Here is a 25964-nt window from a genome sequence, read left to right on the forward strand (position 1 = left end):
ATTGTCCAAGAAATTCCCCATCTCTAAAGGAGTGAAGCAGGGCTGCTTATTTGGTCCGGCCTTATTTAATCTGTTCTTGTCGGATTTACCATCCCATTTATCCACATCTGAAAATCTTGCACCCAGGATGAATTCCTCACCAGTCCCCCTCCTGCTATACGCAGACGGTGCTGTTCTCCTGTCCATAACTAGAATTGGCCTTCAACGGCTTTTATCTGCCTTTTCCCTCTTTTGCTCACAGAATGACTTAATCATTAACTCTGAGAAATCTAAGATTATGATATTTTGATATGATAAAACCTGGAAGAGCCAAACATGGAAAATTGATGGCAATCCAGTCAAACAAGTTAAGTCCTTTAGATACTTGGGCCTTCTTTTTCACCACAATCTCAATTGGTCGCACCACCGGAAAGCAGCTGTTATTGCAGCAAGAAGCCAATCCCAAGCGGTGACACGATTCCACTACCAAGAAGGATATCAGTTTATCCCTGCAGCTATTCAGATCTACTCATCGAAAGTTTCTAATCAATTACTATACGGTATCCCCGTTTGGATCCAGGCTCTTACCTTGGATGTCGACCGTAGTTTGGCTTCTTTCCTACAACGAACATTGGGGTTGCCCAACATGATTAATCTCTACACTCTTTGCAAAGAGCTTGGGATCCACCTTCTGTCTACAAGAGCCTGGACCGCCACTGTCAAGCTGTGGCTCTGTTTTCACTTCTGTTTTGATCTTTCCACATTACTGCATGACAAGCTAAGGGATTCCTACGTCTCCTCATGGTACCAATTCATTCGGCAAAAAATTAATTCCTTAGGAATTAATTTAGACTCACTAAATAATTGTGGTAGTCAAAAAGGGCAAGAGTAAATAATTGTGGTGAGTCTCAAATTTTCTTCACCATCCGGCAAAGAATTAGGGACATTGAAAAACAGATCATGAATGCAGGCCCCACTATGACATGTTCCCCGTTTCCATGGACTGACGACTTATATGCCCGGAGGTGCCCCCTACATACAAAACCTCACTAATCCCCTTCATCGGTAGGTTTTTATGCTCGCCAGATTTAACATCTTTCCCTCAGCAGTTCTCTCTGGGAGATTCCACAATATCCCATTTAGAGACAGATTATGTAAATTTTGCCACCTCGAACCCGATTCCATAACTCACATCTTACTGATTTGCCCTTTTTTCTCCAGTTTTAAGAAATCGTTTCATAGATCCAATCATTATGAATCTCCCTGGCCCAGCAAATAGGACTACCCAACTATTACTAGCGGATAAGTCCCCCAACTCTACAGAAGCCGTTGCCGAATATTTGGCAAAAATTTCAGCTACTGTTTTTAACACTGACACGTAATAGCTGTGCCAATTGCTTGTGTTCTTTGGTGCCTATAGTGGAACTCTACTATTGTATTATATTGAACTTGAGAAGTACTGTACTATTTTAACATGCTCTTTCTATGCTCTTTTTATGCCATTAAAGGTTTTTTGACTTTGACTTTGTATCCCACTGCGGTCCCTGACCTCCCCAAGCCCCACCCGCTCCAGGATCCACCCCCAAATCTCCAGGAATTTCCCAACATGGAGTTGACAACCCCACATTGTATTGGCACCTTGTGTGTGTGTGTGTGTGTGTGTGTGTGTGTGTGTGAGTGTTAAATGCTGTCAAGTCACTTCCGACTCGTGGTGACCCTATAAATCAATGTTCTCCAAAATGTCCTATCCTGAACAGCCTTGCTAAGGTCTTGCAAATTGAGGGCTGTGGCTTCCTTTATAGAATCAATCCATCTCTTGTTGGGTCTTCCTCTTTTCCTGTTGCCTTCAACTGTTCCTAGCATGATTGTCTTTTCCAGTGACTCTTGTCTTCTCATAATGTGACCAAAGTACGACAGCCTCAGTTTAGTCATTTTAGCTTCTAGGGTCAGTTCAGGCTTGATCTGATCTATAACCCAATGATTTGGTTTTGTGGTGGTCCACGGTATCCGTAACACTCTCCTCCAACACCACATTTCAAAGGAATCTACTTTCTTCCTATCAGCTTTCTTCATTGTCCAGCTTTCACACCCATACATAGCAATAGGGAATACAATGGCATGAATTAACTTGATCTTGGTGGCCAGTGACATATCCTGACACTTGATAATCTTTTCTAGCTCTTTCATGGCTGCCCTTCCCAGTCTCAACTTCCTTCTGATTTCTTGGCTGCAGTCTCTCTTTTGGTTGATGATGGAGCCAAGGAACAGAAAGACTTCAACTATTTCAATTTCCTCATTGTCCACCTTAAAGTTCAGTCATTCTCCTGTAGCCATTACTTTTTCCTTCTTGATGTTCAGCTGTAGTCCTGCTTTGGCACTTTCTCTTTTAACTTTCCGCAGTAGTCGTTTGGCACCTTAAGCAATATCAAAGAAGATTTGCACCAAAGTACTTCCACCCACCCCCTCCTCCAAACTGCAGAAGAAAAGGCGTGGGGGAGGGGAGCCATGACTTCATGCCGACAATACTCACTCTCGCCCATGCCTTCCCGTTGAATTCATCCATGGCCTTCGAGCCGTCGATCAAGTGCCGGAAGGTGTCCTCCTCGGAAGTAAAGGAGTGCCCGAAAAGCATGCTGGCAATCACGTTGTTAATAGCGGCGAGGAGGAGATTGGAGGGATCGATCGGCTTTCCTGAAAATTGAAAAAAAGGCGGAGGGTGGTGAAGGCTTTGCATACAGGAGGTCCCAGATCCAGTCCCTCAGAATGCCCATAGGGAAGGAGCGCAGGGCTGGGAAGACCATGAAGACCCACAGAGTCCTGTCTTGGCAGGGGAGGGTCCAGTTTGTGCCGAATCTGACCCTGCAGAATGGAGCCACCACCAGCAAGGCTGGTGTAGAAGAAGAAGACGAGTTGGTATTTATATGCCGACTTTCTCCACCACTTAAGGAAGAATCAATCCAACTTACAATCACCTTCTCTTCCCCTCCCCACAACAGACACCCTGTGAGGTAGGTGGGGCTGAGAGAGCTCTAAAAGAGCTGTGACTAGCCCAAGGTCACCTGGCTGACTTCATGTGTAGGAAAGGGGAAACCAACCCAGTTCACCAGATTAGCCTCCACCGCTCATGTGGAGGAGTGGGGAATCAAACCCAGTTCTCCAGATCAGAGTCCACCGCTCCAAACCACCGCTCTTAACCACTACACCACACTGTGTAGTCGCACAGTCAGGTGTTTCTTAAAGGGCCAGTGCTCCCATGTGGAGAACCGAGTGCCTGCTGCATTCTGCAAGCTCTTGGCAGCTCTGGCAAGAGGGGAATCCAAGTGACCTTGGGGGCTATTGAAATAAGGTTGCCAGTTCTGGGTTGGGGAAATTGGGGGGTGGAGCCTGGGGAGGGTGGGGTTTGGAGAGGGAAGAGACCTCAGTGGGTAATAATGCCATGAAGTTGACCCTCTAAAGCAGCCATTTTCTCCATAGGGGTGCCAACCTCCGGGTATCAGCCGGACATCTCCTGCTATTACAACCGATCTCCAGGCGACAGAGATCAGTTCCCCTGGAGAAAATGGCTGCTTGGGCAATTGGACTGTATGGTATCAAAGTCCCTCCCCAAACCCTGCCCTCCTCAGGCTCCGCCCCCAAAATCTCCTGCCAATGGTGAAGAGGGACCTGGCAACCCTATCTCTCCAGGTTAACTGATCTCTGTGGTCTGGAGATCACTTGTAATTCTGGGAGATCACCAGGCCCCACTAGGGTTGCCAGGTCTCTCTTCGCCACTCATGGGAGATTTTTGGGACGGAACTTGAAAAGGGCGGGGTTTTGGGATGGGAAGGGACTTCAGTGCCATAGAGTCCAATTGCCAAAGTGGGCATTTTCTCAAGGGGAACTGATCTCTATCAGCTGGAGATCAGTTGTAATAGCAGGTTGGCAGCCCTAGCTATGGACAGCTAGGTCCCACGACAGGGGCTTGCCAGCAGGAGACTCCTTCCACAGCAGGAGACCCGGCAAGAGTAGGCTCTACATTCTGCCCTGCACCCCATGTTACAGAAGGCCTTCTGCAATTTGCGCTCCCATTGCCTGTCCCTGGAAAGGCGCCAGGGGGGTTCGTACCGTTCTCCCGGGCAAAGGCTTCAATCAGGACGCTGGCCTCTTGCCGGATGCTGTCCTCCAGGATCGTCTTCCCCAGGCCCAGGTTCCGCAGAGTCATGAGGCTGAACCGCCTCTGCTGCTTCCAGGGGTGGCCGTTGGAGAAAAGAATACCTGGCGTCCCAAAGAGACTACGGGGTCACAGTTTGCAAACAGGCTATTCACGCGGGATAGTTCACACACTCAGGCAAGAAAGGAGGTGTTTTTTTTCATGTGCATCTAACAGGTTTCTCGAGCGTAGCTGTCCAGCTGAAACTTTCCACTCGCGCCAAAGTCAAACTTACAGTATGAATGGTTTTGTTTGAATGTAGCCTTAGGCCATTGCAAACACCCCCTTTTGGATGCGCACCTTAACGTGGTGAGGGGGTTTGTGTGTGTCACATGAACACATGAAGCTGCCTTATACTGAATCAGACCCTTGGTCCATCAAAAGTCAGTACTGTCTACTCAGACCCACAGCAGCTCTCCGGGGTCTCAGGCTGAGGTCTTTCCCATCACCTACTTGCCTAATCCCTTTAAAAAAAAAGTTTTTATTGTGTTTTAAGGAATACATAAGGGAAAGAAAGGAAAGGGGGGGGATTTGCATCCATTTGCAATAAACAATATTGTCTCAATCAATAATATACACACGTAATACAGAGATTATACTTGCTACAACTGATTCAGAATATTGATTTCTATTCTATTTTTGCTCGATAAAAAAGTAATCGGATATATTTTTGAACATATTATACTTGCTGCAACTGATTCAGAATATTGATTTCTATTCTATTTTTGCTCGATAAAAAAGTAATCGGTTATATTTTTGAACATATTGTGAACATATTAGACAGCCACTAACATGAGAGAAAAAGACAGTAGAAAATAAGATAGTATTAAAGATAAACCGTGGTCAATTTCTTTAAAGGTAATCATCGTTAAGGTAAACCGAATATATTTATACATAAAGAGAACTTTTACTCACATAAAAAGGAGAGAGATTAAGCTAGAATTAAATATTTGAAGACATATACATATACCATGGTAACCATTTCTCATTAAATTGCTCGACATTTTGCGTATCGTCTAAATTAATCAAGTAAGTCATCTTAGCCATATTTGCATATTCCAACATCTTTTTTCCCCATTCATCTACTTCTGGTAAAGCCATTTGTTTCCATCTCCTTGCAAGAACTACTCTCACTGCCGCTGTGGCATATTTAAGCAAGTCTTTATATTTTGCTGGTAAATCTGATGGTACTATGCTCAATAAAAAAAAGTTTTGGATCCAGGCTGAGTTTTAAATTGAGCATTGCCTGTATCGCACCACGGATCTTTTTCCAATAAGTTTGTAGTTTTGGGCACATTCACCATACATGAAAGAAAGAACCATCTGTTTCTTGACATTTCCAACATGCCCCCTCTTTCTTATTCACTTGTTGCATATGAGAGATCATATTGAGGGTGATATACCACTTTTGCCTAGTCCCTTTAACTGGAAATGCCGGGGATTGAACCTGAGACCTTCTGCACGTCAAGCAGATGCTTTCCCACTGAGCCACGCCCCCTTTCTAAATACACATGAAGCTACCTTCTACTGAATCAGGCCCTTGGTCCATCCTAGGTCAGTACTGTCTACTCAGACCGGCAGTGGCTCTCCAGGGTCTCAGGCAGAGGTCTTTCACATCACCTACCTGCCTGGTCCCTTTAACTGGAGATACCAAGGATTGAACCTGGGACCTTCTGCATGCTAAACAGATGCTCTACCACTGAGCCACAGCCCCTGTGAAGCAGGGGTCTAGACTCTGTCAAGAGACTAAACTCCTAGCAGAGTCACTCAAGTGGAATGGTCACAGCTGAGACACCTGACGAAGATGCATCCACCCCCTTCAGGGATCAATGGCCACATCAGCAGAAGAGAACGGGCAGTTCCAATGGTGATGGGGGCAGAGGAATCCCTGAAGGCTAGCTACTGGGCAGCAGCAGTAGTGGAAGGTGACATTGGTGGAGGATCTTTTGTAGACAACGGCAGTGCCACTACAACTAACCCTGGTTAGCACTGCGCAGAAGAAGGCCCTGGCAAACCACTTCTAACCAACCTTTACATTGAAAACCCTATGATGAGACAATTCAAAATGGAAAAAAGATATAGTGCTGGAAGATGGGACCCCCTTCCCCCGGTCAGACCGCACTCAATCAGCTACTGGGGAAGAACAGAGGAAAGGAAGCCACAGCCCTCAATCTGCAAGACCTGAGCAAGGCTGTTAAAGATAGGACATTTTGGAGGACATTGATTCATAGGGTCGCCAGGAGTCGGAAGTGACTTGATGGCACTTAGCACACACACACACACACACACACATTACAAACATGTCAACAATACCGCAAATACATAACAAAAGGAAAATGCTAGGTTAAAAAATTGATAGATTGATAATAGATATACATAATAAAACTATGCTAAATTGATGCATACGGAGCAATAGTAGCTAACCATTGCCCTGCCACCCTCCAAAGCAGCCATTTTCTCCAGGGGAACTGAGCTCCGTCATCTGGAGATCAGTTGTAATTCTGGGAAATCTTCAGGCCCCACCCTAAAGGTTGGCAGTCCTTCTAGACCTACCTACCTACCAATGTACCTACCTATCAGAACCCATCAAAATCCATTCATGATCCACAGGAATTCTGTCCACAAACCCATATGATGGAAGTGGAGTCCATACACTTCGCCTGATTCCAGTCCAATTTGAACAGCTACTGCCTACCCGTGGTGCAGAGTGGTAAGCTGCAGTTCTGCAGCAAGCTCTGCTCACGACCTGAGCTTGATCCCGACGGAAGTTGGTTTCAGGTAGCCGGTTTCAAGGTTGACTCCGCCTTCCATCCTTCCAAGGTTGGTAAAATGAGTACCCAGCTTGCAGGGGGTAAAGGGAAGATGACTGGGGAAGGCACCGGCAAACCACCCCGTAAACAAAGTCTGCCTATTAAACGTTGGGAGGTGAAGTCACCCCATGGGTCAGGAATGACTTGGTGCTTGCACAGGGGACCTTTACCTTTACTATTACCGCCTTGATTACCTTCTGTAGCTAGTACAGAGGCTGTGGCTCAGTTTGTAGAGCATCTGTTTGGCATGCAGAAGGTCCCAGGATCAATCCCCGGCATCTCCAGTTAAAGGGACTAGGCAAATAGGTGATGGGAAAGGCCTCTGCCTGAGACCCTGGAGAGCCACTGCCAGTATGAGTAGACAATACTGACTTGGATGGACCCAGGGTCTGATTCAGTATAAGGCAGCTTAATGCGTTCATGTGTTTAACGCCACCACAGCACCATCATGTTCATTTATTTTTTTAAAAATGGATTGCGTGTCAGCGCTGAGGCACGTACCTTGCGCGTCTTGGATTAGGTCTTGGAGGAAATTGGGGATGGGCCGTTCTGCAAAATCCTCCGAACGAGTGATCAGAACTTCCTTCACATCTTGGTATCCGTTCACCACAACTACAGGGGTGTGTCCCAGCCAGAGAGTGTAGACGTTTCCGTATGTTGACGTCATCTGGAAAGCAAGAACACGCACACACCCTAAAGAAGAGACCGGATGAGAAGAGAAGGAGCTAGAAGTAAAGGATTCTGGTCGTTCCGCCAACATCCAGGTGGTGGCTGGAGATCTCCTGGAATTACAACTGATTGCTAGACGATGGAGAAAATGGCTTATTTGAGGGTCAACTCCATGGCATTATCCCCCACTGACTCTCTTATCTAATGCAGTAGATTAGAGAAGTCTACCTTATCAGGTTTACCACACCTATATATACCTATATGGTTGGGTACCAATAGATAGTAGTTTTTCTCTGGCATCAGTGAACCTTCACCAGCAGGTGGCAGTGTTGCCTACTGGTTGGTAATATATGGGAAACTGAAAACCCAAGTACATTTGGTTTTACATAATGTATTCCTTTAAAGCAGGGGTGGGGAACCTTGTTTCTGCCAAGCGCTATTTGCATATTTATAACATTGTTCGGTGGCCATACCGTGCGTAGATCTCCTGGTGTGTGTGGGGGGAGAAGCTAAGGTTGCCAGGTCCTCTTCACCACGGGCGGGAGGGTTTGGGGTGGAGCCTGAGGAGGGCGGGGTTTGGGGAGGAAGACTGCATAGCCATAGAGCCCAATAGCCAAAGTGGCCATTTTCTCCGGGGGAACTCATCTCTGTTGGCTGGAGATCCGTTGTAATAGCAGGAGATCTCCAGCCACCACCTGGAGGTTGGAAGGAATCCAGACAGCACCCACACGATATATCAAAGTACTAATTTATAGAAAGTGAAAATAGGTGCAAAAGTGAACAATATGTACAATAAGATAACAATAAGACACACATATAAATATATAAATAACACTCCAGCAGAAGAACAAATTCAATATATAAATGTCCTGAAAATCAGGTAGGTGAGTGTCCACTTTGAGACCTACATGAAGTTCTTCTGGTCCTATTTGAGACTGTGTTTTTTCCTTGCACTTTATTGATACATATAGCTGATGAAGCCATGAGCGAAACGTGATTTGGATCTAGACAACACGTCCTGACATCTTCTCTCCGTGGCTCTCGCCTGGGACATCGCCTTCCAGCAGTTTATAAACATAGAGAAGTCTATATTTGATTATTAAGACTGACTTACCTGCTATACAGGATATTCAGGAATAGACACTCACCTACCTACTTTCACTTTCTATAAATTAGTACTTTGATATATCGTGTGGGTGCTGTCTGGATTCCTTCCATTATCCATACAGCACTGAGCCTTTCTTTCTCCACCACCTGGAGGTTGGCAACCCTAGGGGAGGCTATGCAGAGAAGGCTTGGAGGGTGCCTCTGCTCCCCCAGGTCTTCCCCCTCCTCCCAGGTGGGAGGGCAGCCAGTGGTGGGCCCAGGCAACTGAGGTGCCAGGGGGGCACAGCTTGCAGCCTGCGGTCGATCTGTAGGGAAGGAAAAAAAGAAGGAAGGAAGAGAAGGAAGGAAGGAACGAAGGAAGGAAGGGAAGAAAGAAGGAAGGAAGGAAGCAAGGAAGCAAGGAAAGAAAGAAGGAAGGAAGGAAAGAAGCAAGGAAAGAAGGAAAGAAAGAAGAAAGGAAGGAAGGAAAGAAGGAAGAAAAGAAGGAAGGAAAGAAAGAAGGAAGGAAGGGAGGAAGGACAGGAAGAAGGAAGGAAGGAAGCAGGGAAAGAAGGAAAGAAAGAAGGAAGGAAAGAAAAAGTAAGAAAGAAAGAAAGAAAGGAAGAAAGAAAGAAAGAAAGAAAGAAAGAGAAACAAAGAAAGAAAGAAAGAAAGAAAGAAAGAAAGAAAGAAAGAAAGAAAGAAAGAAAGAAAGAAAGAAAGAAAGAAAGAAAAGGGAAGGAGAGAAAAAAAGAAAAATAGAGAAAGAGAATGGGGGAGAAAGAAAGAGACAGAAAAAGAGGAAAGAAAGAATAGGAGAGAGAGTGACAGAAACAGGAAGAGAGAAAAGCCTTTACACACACACACACACACACACACACACACACACACACACACACACACACAGCCGGCTCCATGCGGCCAGGCTTCAGCCTTTCCCCTCCCCCCCTCCACAAAAGTCCTCCACCTGATCGGCTCCCACGTGCATGCTCCGCCGTCAGGAGCGGCTGGCTTTTTCCTCTTCTTCCCCCCTCCCTCTGCGGCGAGAGAGGTTTAAACTCTTGTGCCGCGGCGTGCAGGAGCGCTTCGCCTTCCCGGCTTGGGGGAAGCGTCTTTCTCCCTCCCCCCTCCTCTCGCCGATTAACAGCTGACAGTCGGCGAGCGGGGGTTTAAAGGGGCCGCAGCGTTCCTGCACGCCGTGCTGCGCTGTGTTTCTGTGGCAGGGCCCTGGAGCTCCTGAGGGCCACCGAAAATGGCCTCGGGGGCCGTAAACGGCCCGCGGGCCTGAAGTTCCCCACCTCTGCATTAAACATTATTTTTTCCACAGGTTGGAAATTAGAACAGAAGAAGAGAAAGAGACCTTCCAGAATGGCAGCCGGATTTGAGTCCAGTAGCACCTTAGAGGCCAACAAAGTTTTTGTGGTATAAGCTTTTGACAGTCAAAGCTCCCTTCCTCAGATTCTCTGACTCTTGAAAGCTCCGAAAATCTTGTTGACCGCTAAGGTGCTCGAATCTCGCTGTCCTCCTGCAGCCCAACACGACCACCCTCTGAAACTATCTTCCAGAACGGCAGTCACCAATGTGGTGTGGTGGGTAAGAGTTAGGGTTGCCAACCTCCAGGTACTAGCTGGAGATCTCCTGCTATTACAACTGATCTCCAGCAGATAGAGATCAGTTCACCTGGAGAAAATGGCCTCTTTGGCCATTGAACTCTATGGCATTGAAGTCCCTCCCCTCCCCAAACTCTGCTCTCCTCAGGCTCTGCCCCCAAAATATCCCACCAATGGCAAACAGGGACCTGGCAACCCTAGTAAGAGTGCTGGGCTAGTATCACGGGTCGGTTTCTGCATGGGAGTTTTCGTTGCTCGCTGGACCCACACTTTCCTGTTGGGAATCTGTGTACCAGCAGTCTTCAAGCTCAAACCAAGTCCCCACCCCTTTAAATACTGTGTTGTAACTGGCTTACTTTGTAGAGCTTACCGTGAGAGAAAATCCCCCCCCCAAACCCAATTGCTGCATAAAGAAGCATTTTAAGAACAAAGAACAAAAAAAGGAGCAATCTGAAAGGGACGGGGAGAAATTCAAGCCTTGGTTTTAAAAAGTCATTCTTCTGCTCAGAAAGAGCTCTAAGGAAGCAGGAAGCATTTGAATCCCCGCCTATTTACATGCTGCCTTGTAATTGGCTGTGAGAGAAAGCAAGCTTGTGTGTCCCGCGCTTTGCCCTATGCACAGGGGTTTCACCCGGGCTGAGCTCAGGGGAGAGGGAAGAATCGGGTTAACAGAGGAACAGGAAGTCCCGGGATTTGTAAGGGCTGGCAGCGAGGTCATCTCTAATGGAGGGAAAACTCATGCATAACTCCAAGGAACAACTGAGACAGACTGGGGGTGAGTGTAAGTACCATGCATAAATGACCTGGGAGACCCGAGTTCGAATCCCCACTCATTCCATGGAAGCTCAGTGGGTGACCTCGGGCCAGTCACACTCTCCTAGCCTAACAGGCAGTAGGTGATGTGGAAGTCACCTACCGAAGACCTTGGTGAGCTTCTCACACGAGAACCCTTTCTTCTTTTACATTTGGTCCTCCTATCTCACTTGTGAAGGTCTTCCCGAGTCAGTAATCTGAACAAAGCGGGTGGACGTGTGGGAAGGAAGCTGGAATTCAGTAGCCGAGATAACGCATTTTTACCAAATGCTGCAGTGGATTACCTAACTGTTGGGATGGATCTGTTTGTTCTGTTAAATAAAATCTTCCTGAGGTCATCGAACTCCTTTCAGCTGGAAGGAGGAGAAAACAAATGGAGAGTGTTTTTTTTTTTTTTTACCACTTGCCAATTGTGGGTTTTATGGTTTGAAGATGATGACACGGGGTGATTTTATGGTGCAAATATACACCTAACATTGGTGCCTATATCAAAAAAAGAGGGCTGATTTTCTTCCTCTTTGTCACTGGTATCCAACTAGGGTTGCCAATCTCCAGGTAGTCTGGTAACAATAGCAGCCCGAGGGCTCACAATATATATTTACTTCAGATAGTTTACTGCAAAACAAACAGGATACACCAAATACATCCAGTATCTTCAATACAATAAAGGTAAGGAACAAATAAATAACTAAAGGAGTGTATCCTACAAAACAAACAGGATACACCAAATACATCCAGTATCTTCAATACAATAAAGGTAAAGAACAGACAAATAAATAACTAAAGGACTGTATCCTACAAAACAAACAGGATACACCAAATACATCCAGTATCTTCAATACAATAAAGGTAAGGAACAGACAAATAAATAACTAAAGGAGTGTATCCTACAAAACAAACAGGATACACCAAATACATCCAGTATCTTCAATACAATAAAGGTAAGGAACAGACAAATAAATAACTAAAGGACTGTATCCTACAAAACAAACAGGATACACCAAATACATCCAGTATCTTCAATACAATAAAGGTAAGGAACAGACAAATAGTTATTTATTTGTTAGTTATTTATTTGGCTGTTCCTTACCTTTATTGTATTGAAGATACTGGATGTATTTGGTGTATCCTGTTTGTTTTGTAGTAAACTATCTGAAGTAAATATATATTGTGAGCCCTCGTGCTGCTATTGTTACCAGATTTGCTATCATCAGCATAGGTGTTACTATTTCTCCAGAATCTCCAGGTAGTGGCTGGAGACCTCCTGCTCTTACAACTGATCTCCAGCTGATAGAAATCAGTTTCCCTGGAGAAAACGGCCACTTTGGCCATTGGACTCTATGGCATTGAAGTCCCTCCCCATCCCAAACCTTGCCCTAGAGTTCCTATCAGAAAGCTGATAGGAAGAAAGTAGATTCCTTTGAAATGTGGTGTTGGAGGAGAGTGTGACGGATATCGCAGACCACCCAAAATACCAATCAGTGGGTTCTAGAGCAAATCAAGCCTGAACTGACCCTTGAAGCTAAAATGACTAAACTGAGGCTGTCACATTATGAGAAGACAAGAGTCACTGGAAAAGACAGTCATGCTAGGAAAAGTTGAGGGCAGCAGGAAAAGAGGAAGACCCAACAAGAGATGGATGGACTCAATAAAGGAAGCCACAGCCTTCAATTTGCAAGACCTGAGCAAGGCTGTTGATTCACAGGGTCGCCATGAGTCGGAAGCGACTTGATGGCACTTAACACACACAGAGAATAACCTTTTTTCTAGGGAATGATTTGACCAGGTGTTTACCCAAGGAGAGACAGCACATTTTTTACTCCAGCCCACACATAAATGTTGATCCGGTTTCTGAGGTGCCCTAGAGTTCGTTGAACTTCCTCCAACACAAGCCAAGAGAGTTAACACCTCACTTAAGCCAGTGCCGGGATGGTTTTATGGTTTCATGATGTTGACTCTTTTAAAAGGGGAAAAGGTTCATCCCCCCTTGCTGGATGCCAGTAACAAAAATACCATTGTTGCAGTGAAAGACATACGCTGGTTACCCATCTTTTCCCAGGCTCAATTCAAAAAATTGGTTCTTACCTTTAAGGTAGTTTAAAATGTTGGTTCTTACCTTTAAGGTCCTAAATGGCTTGGGGCCAGGGAGCTTGAAGGACCGTCTCTTCCCATATCCAGTCCAACAGCTAAGATCTACCTCTCAAGCTCTGGTCTTTGTGCCCCTGCCTTCAGGGGTTAAGCGGGTGTCAACTAGAGACAGGGCATTTTCAGTGGTGGCTCCCTTGCTGTTGGAATGCCCCTTCCTCTTGAGGTTCACCTGGCACCTACTTTATAATCTTTTAGGCGCCAGGCTAAAACATCTATTCCCCCAGGCTTTTAATTAGGGATTTATCTTATCAGCTATTTCATAGAATCATAGATTTGGAAGGGACCACCAGGGTCATCTAGTCCAACCCCCTGCACAATGCAGGAATTTCACAACTACCCCCCACACACACCCAGTGACCCTACTCCGTGCCCAGAAGATGGCCAAGGTGCCCTCCCTCTCATGATCTGCCTAACGTCATACAACCAGCATTGCTGACAGATGGCCATCTAGCCTCTGCTTCAAAACCTCCAGGGAAGGAGAGCTCACCACCTCCCGAGGAAGCCTGTTCCACTGAGGAACCACTCTAGCTGTTAGAAAATTGTTCCCGATGTCTAGAGGGAAACTCTTTTGATTTAATTTCAACCTGTTGGTTCTGGCCCGACCTTCTGGGGCAACAGAAAACAACTCGGCACCCTCCTCCATATGACAGCCCTTCAATTACTTGAAGATGGTTATCATATCCCCTCTCAGTCTTCTCCACTTCAGGCTAAACATACCCAGCTTCTTCAAGATGGGTAACTTTCTCATGGTCTGATTCTGTTTTATGGATTGTTTTTATAGAATAGAATAATAGAATCATAGAACAGAATCATAGAGTTGGAAGGGACCACCAGGGTCATCTAGTCCAACCCCCTGCACAATGCAGGAAATTCACAACTACCTCCCCCACACACACCCAGTGACCCCCCCTACTCCATGCCCAAACACATACCAAAAAAAAAAAAAAAAAAAAAACCTCCAGGATCTCTGACCAATCTGGCCTGAAGGAAAAATTACTTCCTGACCACAAAGTGGCAATCGGCATTACCCTGGGCATGCAAGAAAGGACCACGAGAGCCAAACACTGACGCAACCCTTCCTGCCCTCCCTCTCACGATTTGCCTAAGTTCACAGAATCAGCCTTGCTGACAGATGGCCATCTAGCCTCTGCTTAAAAACCTCCAGGGAAGGAGAGCCCACCACCTCCCGAGGAAGCCTGTTCTGCTGAGGAACCGCTCTAACCGTCAGGAAGTTCTTCCTGATGTTTAGCCCGAAACTCTTTTGATTTAATTTCAACCTGTTGGTTCTGGTTTTATGCTGCTTATCTCTAACGGCTTGTGTTTTAATATCGTGGGTTTTAATTGTAAGGCACCTCAAGCGGGACGCTGAAGAAGTGGCATAGGAGTAGTCTAAATAAACACATTGACTATTTCAGAATAATGTTTGCAAAATACAATTTGAATTGACTAGGAAAGTTCAGATATCATACAAAAAAAAAAAAAGTCACGTGGATTGCCTTAGGTCAAAACAAACCTTTGGTCTATCCAGGTCAGTAGTGTCTACTAGGCTTGGCAGCCGGTCTCCAGGGTCTGAGGCAGAGGTCTTTCACATCATCTGATTTATTTTTAAACCGGACATGCTAGGGACTGAACCGGGAAAGTTGTGCTTGCAAAACAGATGCTCTCTGCCACTGAGTCACACCTCCTCTCTGCAGCTCAACTGAATTACTTAAGTGCTGGCACAGATTGTAGGTTTTTAGATGCCCTAGAGGTCACCAAACTTTCTCTGATGGCTGGGGCGGGGGCCTCGAGCCCAGGGTGTTTTTTTATTATTATTAAAATTTTTATTATATTTTCCAACATAAAAAATACAAACCAAAAAAAGGAAAAAAAACAGTATAACAATATCGAAAACTACATAATAAGAATGACATATATGTATTTTTTTTAAAAACCAAAATACATTCTTTACATTCTTATTATACTTATTCTACCCTTTTCATTCGCACCACCCTCCACCAGTGTACCCTTAATCCCTCCTTCCACCGTATTGAACTTCCAGAGAGGTGTCTAAGCAGTTTATTAATACAATATTTTAACAATAATCTAGACTACCAAAAACTGAATCTACAACTCTTTCACTATATTAATAAAATTCATTTTTGCCAGCTTGTCCCAATATGCGAAGGCTTTTGACCACATCATTTTAAATTCTTCCACATCCTTCCCATGAAGGGAATCTGTTAATTTAGCCATCCACATATATAGCCATAATTTTTCTCTCCAGTCCTTAATTAGAGGTCTGTTTACTAGCTTCCAGGATTTTGCAATAATAATCCTTGCCGCTGCAAAACTATATTGACATATGACTCTATCATTCCGGTTCATATTATCTTTAGGGATTCCTAATAAACAAAAAGCTGGATCCATTTTTATTTTAATGTTAATCAAATTGTTAGTCTCCCTTACTACCTTTCTCCAAAACTTTTTAATTTTTTTTACAAACCCACCATGCATGCATAAAAGTTCCTTTTTCCATTCCGCATTTCCAACATAAATCAGTATTTCCTGCTTTAAATTTACCAACCATCACTGGTGTAATATACCATCTATAAAACATCTTATATAAATTCTCTTTTATTTCATTAGTGATTGTAAATTTAAATTCTGTTTTCCATAATCTCTCCCAGACCTCAAGATTAATATAATGCCCCAAATCTCTCATCCATTTTATCATGACTGGTTTAATCCTCTCTTGCTCTAAATTTGTTTCAATTATAAATTTATACATTCTTGCTATCTGACCTTTATTTCCCACATTTAATATTAATTCCAATTTAGATTTATTTCTATTAAACCCTATTAATTTATCTTTATTAAATATATCCTGTAATTTATAATACATAAACCAATCTCCAATCTTAAATTCTTCTCTTGTTCTAAGAATCCAAATGTCACCACTATCCTTGATAATATCCCTATAATTACCTATATCCAAATTAAGCTGAATTCCCCTTTTCATAAATGCTTCTATAGGATTAATCCACCCTGGTGTTTTAATTTCCCAACATCTTTTATACCTTTTCCAAATCTGTAACAAACTATTCCTAACAATGGTTCTTGTAGGTTATCCAGGCTGTGTGACCGTGGTCTTGGTATTTTCTTTCCTGACGTTTCGCCAGCAGCTGTGGCATGAGAATTAAAATCTCTGTTTACTTTATCTTTATCATACCATAAATATGCATGCCAGCCGAATCTTATATTAAATCCTTCCATTTCAAGCAATCTGGGCTTCTCTAATAATATACAATTCCTTAACCAACCAAAACAAGCTGCTTCATAATACATTCTTAAATCTGGAAGACCCAAGCCTCCAGTTTCTTTTAATTCAATTAAATTGTGATATGCTATCCTATGTCTTTCTTTTCCCCATAAAAAGTTCAAAATTTCCTTCTTCCAAACTTTAAAAACTTACCAGGTTTATTAGCATGTTTAAAAAATCTTTGCCTATTAAACATAATTTTATTTTCTATTTCCGTTGTTATTAATAGCTCATATTATTGCTGTAACCTTTTCAAGTTGTTAACCTTTCCTTGTTAAATAATTTATCTTGAGCCTTTTTTATTTGTGTTTCTTCTAACTTAATTTTCTCCACCTCGTATTTTGTTGAATCAAAAATCTTCTAATTGCTGCTTTACCGGCATCCCATACCATCGTGTCTATAACCCCCTTATCGACATTTTCAATGAAATAATTTTGAATATCTATTTTTAATTTTTCTACAATCGTTTTATTTTTTAACAAATAATCATTTATGACCATGGTCTATGTTTCTTATCACCTATCTTAATTTTTATCATAATGGCATTATGATCCGATAATACCCTAGGCCTAGGTGACATCTCCAGGCTATCTGAAATATTCATTAAAGTTTTAGAAAGCCATATCATATCTATTCTTGAGTGAGTAAGATGTCTGTGTGAAAAATATGTATATTCCTTCTTGCCTCCATTAATAAGTCTTCAAATATCAAACATTTCCCATTGATTTGTCATATTAGTAAAAATACCAGGCAACCTACCCTCACATTTCACTTTCTTTTTCTTTAAAGATCTATCCAATCTTGGTTCTAATACCCCATTAAAATCCTCCATCCAAATCATTTTCTCAGTACCATACTCAGCCAATATTAAAGCTAAATCATTAAAAAAAATTGTTTCATATTAGGAGCATAAATACCAACCAATAATATTTTCTGATACCCACTTGTAATTTCTATTAACAGGAGTCTACCTTCTATGTCCTTGTAAATTAACTTTGGTTCCAATATCAAAGGAACATACATAGTTACTCCATTGACTTTTTTTTTCATTACAGGATGTGAATAGTTTCCCTAATTTCAGATTCTCCAAACGTATTACATCCTTAGGTAAAATATGTGTTTCCTGTAAACAAAAAATATTAGCCTTAGATTTTTGTAAATGATAAAATACCTTTCTCCTCTTGTTGGGAGAGTTCAAACCATTAATGTTCCATGACAATACTTATAACATGTCAGTTTACAATTCTTCCCATCCTTATTTCCCCCATATTTTAATATTTATTCAAACCCCCCACCCCCCCCCACCCCCATCATCAATCCCTGTAAAATACAGCGCAGCCATCATTCTCTTCTGAGGGAGACTCCTCTTCTGGTGTGTCTGCTGGGAGGACACCTCCAGATACTTGTTCAGATTTGGCCTCTTCTGGTATGTCCCTTGGAACAGGCTGCTTTGAAGATTTTGGAAGGTCTTTATCATATCTTCTCAAGAATTGTTCAGCCTTAAGGGTGTCTGTGATCTTGTATCTTCTTGCTTTGAAAAAAAGAGATGCCTTGAGGGTACTCCCATCTGTGTTGAATACCACTGAGCTTCAGCCTTTCCACAATCTCCGCAAAATCTTTTCTTTTTCTAAGTAGTCTTGTAGGAATCTCCTTCATAATTCTCAAAGAAACACCGTCTATTGTGAATGAGCTTTTATAATGTTGGTTCAAAATAAGATCCCGATGGCTTCTGGAGAAAAGCTGGATCAGACAGTCTCTTGGAACCTTATTGTTTCTAGCATAAGCTGAGTTGACTCTGTAAGCTGTCACAATCATACCCTCAATGACATCTTGATCTTCTTGGAGAAATTCTGCCAAATGTACTTTTAAAAAGCCTTTTAAATCCGCTACTTCAGATGACTCTTTAAGCCCCCTTATACGAATAAAATTTTCTTTAACTTTAAGTTCTAACATAGCAACGTGGTCCTCTCTTTTTTCTTCTCTCTCTTGAATAGATTCCACTGAAAGTTCCAGAGTATCCACCTTCTTCTTAACTTCCTTGCTATTTTGAACACATTTCTGCAATTTAGTTTCCACTTTGTCTTAGGGTTAAAGAGGTAATTGAGTCCTTTAAAGCAGAAATAGCAACTGTATTTTGATTAACTCCTTCTTTTATGGCAGCACTTTCTTGTAATGACTTAGTCATCATCTCATGGAGTGAGTTGAGAGTATCTTCAGGTAGTTTTGGTTTAGGTGCCATCTTAGCCAAACCAGAGGCTGCCGTTGGGGGAGATGAAACTGTTGACATCAAGTTTATATTGGAGACAAATGCTCTCTTTGTTTGATGTGAAGCCTGCTGCTGTTGCTGTTGTTTCAAAAGTTCTTTGGGATGCTTTTCTTTTTTATCTCCCATTAGTCCTGAGCTGTTATACTTGTAATCCAAAAAGAAAGGGGGGGATGATGGGCTCTAAACACCTAGTAAATCAACATAGTGCCTTTTCAACAGTAAATGGAATCTCCAATTTAGTATAATGTCCAGACCTTAGAGAACAGTTAGTTTCTGGATTGATGCATGTATTAGACCTTCATCTCTTTCCAAACGTTTTCCCCCACACTGTTCTGTTAAGTTTCTGTAGTTGGCACAGCTGAAATTTAAACTGCGCAATCGAGCTGGCAAAAAGCCAAGTTCAACTCAAGTCCCGTTACTGGAGTTATAGCAGATGATATAGAAAGTTTAATTCCAAACAAATCCTGCTAGACACTTCAGTTGTGAATTATCATGTAAATAAGAATGAAAATACTTGCAGTCGCATTAAGATCGGAGAATCTCTGTGGCTCGTCCCGTCTGCCGACAAGGGAAATAATGGCGTCCCCTTCTCAGCTGCAGCACGTCTGAGCAATCCCCGCCGATTTCTCAGTAGGGATCGCTTCTAGGACGGTACGCTTGCCTACGCCTTCTCCACACCCCCTCTTTCACCGAGGGGTGCTGCTTAGCGGGGGGGGGGGGGGAGAATGGTCCTTTTACCCCCCCAGCCCTTCACCAGAGCGCGATTCTCGCGCGTTCCGCCGCCATTTCTCTCCGACCCGGAAGTCCTAGCCCAGGGTGTTTTAAAATAATTTGGCAATTACAGAGATTGTTTTTGGTTTCAAAACATACATGTTGATTTTGTTTTCTTTTGTGTTTTTCAAGTAGAGTTTATTTTCCCTAGGCCAACCTGATGGATGACCTGCCTGGGGAGATGGACAGGGGAGTGTGACCCTGTGAATCCCCCTGGACAAGGACTTTATTTCGCCTTGGCCAACCGGGTGGATGACTTGTCCTATGAGATGGACAAGTCATCCACCAGGTTGGCCAAGGAACTCTCCTGGACCTCATGGCAGCTTTTGATACCATCGATGGTGGTATCCTTCTGGACGGCCTTCCGGGTTTGGGACTGGGAGGCAGTGTTCTGTTGTAGTTTCGAAGGTTGTTTTCAGAGTGTGGTGCTGGTAGACGGCTGCTTTGCCCCTCGGCCTCTGGTTTATTCGATCCCACAAGGTTCTGTCCTGTCCCCCATGTTTTTCAACATCTATGCAAAACCGCTGGGAGAGGTCATTTGGACCTTTGGGCTGAGTTGCCACAAATACATGGATGATGCTCAGCTCTGTCTCATGGTTTCAGTAGATCTGAGGGAGGCTGTCCAAACCAGAAATGCTAGGGACTCCCAGAGCGGGCTCCTCGACTTGGGAATTTAGCCCACACAGCAATGCCATGGAGATGGTAGATTTGTGACAAACTCCTGTACAGAGGAGGGGGAGGGGGCGTGGCTCAGTGGTAGAGCCTCTGCTTGGCATGCAGAAGGTCCCAGGTTCAATCCCTGGCAACTCCAGTGAAAGGGACTAGGCAAGTAGGTGATGTGAAAGAGCCAGAGTGGTGTAGTGGTAAAGAGCGGTGGTTTGGAGCGGTGGAGTCTGATCTGGAGAACTGGGTTTGATTCCCCACTCCTGCACATGAGTGGCCGAGGCTAATCTGGTGAACTGGATTGGTTTCTTCATTCCTACTCATGAAGCCATCTGGCTAGTCACAGTTCTCTTAGAGCTCTCTCAGCCCCACCTGCCTCACAGGGTGTCTGTTGTGGGAAGGGGAAGGTGATTGTAAGCCGGGTTGATTCTCCCTTTAGTGGTAGAGAAAGTCTGCATATAAAAACCAACTCTCCTTCTCCTTCTCCTCCTCTGCCTGAGACCCTGGAGAGCTGCTGCCAGTCTGAATAGACAATACTGATTGGTTCTTGTAGGTTATCCGGGCTGTGTAACCGTGGTCTTGGAAAGAAAATTCCAAGACCACGGTTACACAGCCCGGATAACCTACAAGAACCAATGAACTCTGACCGTGAAAGCCTTCGACAAGACAATACTGACTTTCATGGATTCAGTATAAGGCAGCTTCATGAGTTCATGTGTTCATACAGAGACAAGTTCTCAAACTAATCCAATCAGCTGATGGGCAGGGCGGGTGGAAACCGGTTTGAACACCAGACGCCGGCTGGCCAGGGCGACAGGCCTCTTTCGCCGCTTGCAAGCACCTGGGGTTCTTCTCACAGACGGGGCCCCATGTATAAGACGACCCCTATTTTTTTAACCTTAATTTTGGGTTAAAAAAATAGGGGTCGTCTTATACATGGGGGCATCTTATACACGGAAAAATACGGTAAATCACAAGAGTTTTTGGCTAAAGGTTAGGAAGGAAGGACTTCCTGACAGTCAGAGCGGTTCCTCAGTGGAACAGGCTTCCTCGGGAGGTGGTGGGCTCTCCTTCCCTGGAGGGTTTTAAGCAGAGGCTTGATGGCCATCTGTCAGCAATGCTGATTCTGGGAACTTAGGCAGTTCATGAGAGGGAGGGCAGGAAGGGTTGGGTCAGTGAGTAGTCCAAAGTCACTCAGTAAGCTTCCATGGAAGAGTGGGGTTTTGAACCCAAATCCTAGACCAACACCGCAACTACAATAACTCTCAGGGACAAAAGTACAGGGCCCCAGCTTAGTTGGGGTTGTAGTGGAAGCAGGAGGCAGTTATACATTTACAGGATATGATACCATCTAGAAAGGGGAATTCCCCGAGACCCCGTAGTCCAGAGCCTGAAATTATCCAAGTGCAATCCAGCAGTAAGTCCCAAACTTTGGCCTTCTCCTTGCATGAATGAGCCAACTGGAACTTTGGAGAGATATTGTAAGTCATGGAAGTGGTATATTAGGAGAGGGTTACCCAGCAACAAAGGAGCCATCTGGGACTGCCAAGTAACATAAAAAAAGAATGAAAGGGGAAAAAAGAAAACGAAACAGCCGAAGTCCAGATACACTAGCATTACCAAGTTTCTCTTTGCCCACTGGTGGGAGGTTTTTGGGGTGGAGCCTGAAGAGGGCGGGGTTTGAGGAGGGGAGGGACTTCAATGCCATAGAGTCTAATTGCCAATGTGGTCATTTTCTCCAGGGGAAATGATCACTATTGGCTGGAGATCAGCTGTAATAGCAGGAGATCTCCATCCACCACCTGGGGGTTGGCAGCCCTAAGATACACACATCTTGTAGGTCAAGGTGGGTTTGGTCAGATACTGAAACTCTGTTTCAACAAATTAAATACTGAAACTGTTTCAACAAGTTATACATTGCTTCTTTTTTTAAAAAAAGAAGCAATGTTTAATTATATGATCAATACAATTGAAGGGCATTTATACAGTTGGCATAGGGATGCCAGCCTCCAGGTGGGACCTGGGGATCCCCTGGAATTACAGCTCATCTCCAGACTACAGACATCAGTCCCCCTGGAGAAAATGGCTGCTTTGGAGGGCGGGCTCTGTGGCATTGTGTCCCACAGAGGTCCTTGTCCTCCCCAGGATCCATCCCCAAATGGGATCTCCCTGTTGGCATGAACTCTCTCATTGGGTGCATCCAGACATAGCCCGGCCACAGCACTCATAAGAAAGTAAGAAAGGCCCTGCTGGATCAGACCAAGGTCCATCGGGTCCAGCAGTCTGTTCACACAGTGGCCATCCAGGTGCCTCTAGGAAACTCACAAACAAGCCAGCTGCAGCAGCACCATCCTGCCTGTGCTCCACAGCACCCAATATAATAGGCCTGCTCCTCTGATCCTGGAGAGAATAGGTATGCATCATGACTACTATCCATTTTTACTAGTAGCCCTGGATACCCCTCTCCTCCATGAACATGCCCACTCCCCTCTTAAAGCCTTCCAAGTTGGCAGCCATCACCACATCCTGGGGCAGGGAGTTCCACAGTTTCACTATGCATTGTGTGAAGGAATACTTCCTTTTTATCTGTTTTGAATCTCCCACCCCCAGCTTCAGCAGATGACTCTGTGTCCTGGTATTCTGAGAGAAGAAGGAAAGCTTCTCCCTGCCCACTCTCTCCATACCATGCGTAATTTTATAGACCTCTATCATGTCTCCCCTTAACCTCACTCCGTCCCCAGGAAGAATAATTAGGGTTGCAGAATCTCCCCTCATCCCCAAACTGGGTATCAATAGGGTCTCCTCCACGCAGACCCCCCCGCGCCTCTGCTCCCAGAGACAGCCATGGACTCGCAAGCCACTGTACCTTTAGCAAAGTTTCATGGTGGATTTTAAAGCGAAGCAGCCCCAGGTTGCCTATGAGAGGTAGGGGTGGCGGCCCCGCGGGGAGTTTGCTTCTGGCCATTTGGACCTTCAGGAAATTCCAGGCCAAGTAAACAGCGAGGAGACCCAGGAGGACTGGAAACAGAGGGAACATCTTCCTTCCACAGACTCCGCAGATCTCTGCTTCGGTAGCTGCTTTGCTGCTGCTTCTAGGGTAATTTGCTGAAAGGCCGCAGTTAAGTACTCTCTCCTGCTGCCCTTATATCGGCAATTCAAATATTTGCTGACCTACGAATGCCAGTTTTGTTTTCTTTTTTTTTTCTTACTTTTGTCTCATGCCTTTAACTGCTGTTTGGCATAAAGGCCTTAGCAGGTGATCCCAATAACATTTATTTCCTTGCCATGGAAAGCTCCACTTCAGAGTTCCTGCCTCTCACGGAGCTGATAAAGGTACAGTTGGAGTCACATGAACACATAAAGCTGCCTCATACTGAATCAGACCTTTGGTCCATCAAAGTCAGTATTGCCTACTCAGAACAGCAGCGGCTCTCCAGGGACTCAGGCAGAGGTCTTTCACATCACCTACCTGCCTGCTTCCTTTAACTGGAGATGCTGGGGATTGAACCTGGGACCTTCTGCATGCCAAGCAGAGGCTCTACCACTGAGCCACAGCCCCTCTCCATGGCTCTCCAGGGTCTCAGGCAGAGGTCTTTCACATCACCTACCTGCCCAGTCCCTTTAACTGGAGATGCCGGGGATTGAACCTGGGACCTTCTGCATGCCAAGCAGAGGCTCTACCACTGAGCCACAGACCCTTTGGTTCTTGGCAGCTGACAACCTTCCTCAGACAATAATTCCAGAGGTGTAGCTGTGTTAGCCTGTGGCTCAGTGGAAGAACCTCTGCTTGGCGTTCAGAAGGTTCCAGGTTCAATCCCCGGCATGTCCAGTTAAAAAGGACCAGACAGCAGGTAATGTGAAAGACCTCCGCCTGGGACCCTTGGAGAGCCGCTGCCAGTCTGACTAGACAATACTGACCTTGATGTCAGTATAAGCTCCCCACTTCTCCAAATGGTGAGAAATTCCTAGGGCAGCACTACAGCCACCTGGAGAAAAAGAGCCCTAACCTTTTAACAGAGGCTTAACGGTCTGTTTCAGCTGGATCTGCTGCTCTCTAATGGCACAGTATTTGCAGCTGAATTCTCAAAACACTATGCAAGGGGGCTTTTTGCCCCGAAGAAATTCCAGGAGTACCTTGTGATCAATTATGCATCTGGAGCTTCAAAGGCTGAGCTAGAAACAATAAACTATAACAAAATAATTATGTTGATTACAAAGTGTACACTGTAAAATTGTTAAAAAAACACAGGGCCTGTATTCCAGGCTGCATATAAAATTATCTGTTACAAAATTCTTATACACAGTTGATATACATTCAGTATAAATGACCAATACTGGGCCATACGTGTTTTGGCCTGAATAAGCCTTCCTCAGTGGTCATAAATGAGCGACGGAGGCTAATCTGGTGAACCAAGTTGGTTCCCCACTCCTACACATGAAGCCAGCTGGGTGTCCTTGGGCTAGTCACAGTTTTCTTAAAGCTCTCTCAGCCCCCCCTACCTCACAGGGTGTCTGTTGTGGGGAGGGGAAGGGAAGGCGACTGTAAGCTGGTTTGATTGTTCCTTAAGCAGTAGAGTAAGATGGCATATAAAAACCCTCCTCCTCCTCCTCCTTCTCTTCTAAATACAGAAGCTAATTAAAACACAACCTGAAATGCACCTTATGAGGTATTTTTATCTAATAATTTGTGCGGCTTGATGTAAACTCTTAACCCAAATCATGGGTCTTGCCACATGGACAGTTGTTCACACAATCTGGTACAGAATTAGCAATGTTTCCGGATGCATGTACATCAACCTGGACAAATCCCTCTACTTCTCTGGTTGAGGCTTGTTGTTCTATCGATTATGCTTCCCCAGCAATAATGCAGAGCTTCTGAATCAGCAGGAGAGTGGTCACCGATGCCATCTTTGTTACGCGGTTTGCCACCCCCTTCTTTTGATTGTTTTGGTTCACGCATGCGCACTAGTGTTAAATCGTGAGATGGCTACCGAAATAAACACTTATGTCGGCGCACATGTGCCTCCCCCCCCCAGAAACGCTGCCTTATAATTGTCTGTAGTGTATTTTTATTTTTATTTGAAAAACATCACCAACCCCGCAACGGGATTCTTTCATTTGAGCCGAATCAGGTAGCCATTTTACAGCCAAAGCCGAGAAGGACACGTATAAAGAGAGGGTGGCAAATTAGCCTGGCTCTGTTCCATCGGAATGAGACTGACCACTCATTGTGAAAATGACCAAATAAGCAGCCTCTCTTGCTAGTGCACTTGCAAATGGCTTCCAGGGGAGGGGTTGGATGAGGGAAGGATGGGTGGGAGGGAGGAGAGGATGACTGGAGCGGGGAGAAGCAAGAATGAGGTTGTGGGGTAGACCAACCCGAAGCTAAAACTATGCACTGGAGTAGCAATTGATCTAGTCTCGACGCAGGTATCAACCTTCCGATAAAACAGCATCCTGAAAATGCCGGGAAAATGCGGGGAGGGGGGGAGAGCAAAGTCACTTCTGAAGGTCGACTAAACATGCAAATTGAAGATGAAGCCCCAAAGAAGTCGGGTGGGGGGATTGAATGCAACAGAAACAACCCATGCATAAAAGGCTATAGAATCATAGCGTTGGAAGGGGCCATCCAGGTTATCTAGTCCGACCCCCTGCTCAA

The 25964-nt window shown here is 44.7% G+C and overlaps 1 protein-coding gene across 1 annotated transcript in view; it reads right to left on the bottom strand.

The window, feature by feature from the left end:
- Positions 1-23201, bottom strand: part of LOC130477877 (cytochrome P450 2J5-like) — a 33678-nt gene extending 10477 nt beyond the window's left edge. The window contains exons 1-4 of the mRNA XM_056849960.1: positions 23172-23201; positions 7480-7645; positions 4084-4233; positions 2510-2670 (exon numbers count right to left, since the gene is read on the bottom strand). Coding sequence (XP_056705938.1) covers positions 2510-2670; positions 4084-4233; positions 7480-7645 — 477 coding nt within the window. The 5' untranslated portion in view covers positions 23172-23201. The remainder of the gene's footprint in view (positions 1-2509; positions 2671-4083; positions 4234-7479; positions 7646-23171) is intronic.
- Positions 23202-25964: the final 2763 nt, after the last annotated feature.

Source organism: Euleptes europaea, chromosome 5, assembly GCF_029931775.1.
Source record: "Euleptes europaea isolate rEulEur1 chromosome 5, rEulEur1.hap1, whole genome shotgun sequence".
NCBI classification, from domain to species: Eukaryota; Metazoa; Chordata; class Lepidosauria; order Squamata; family Sphaerodactylidae; genus Euleptes; species Euleptes europaea.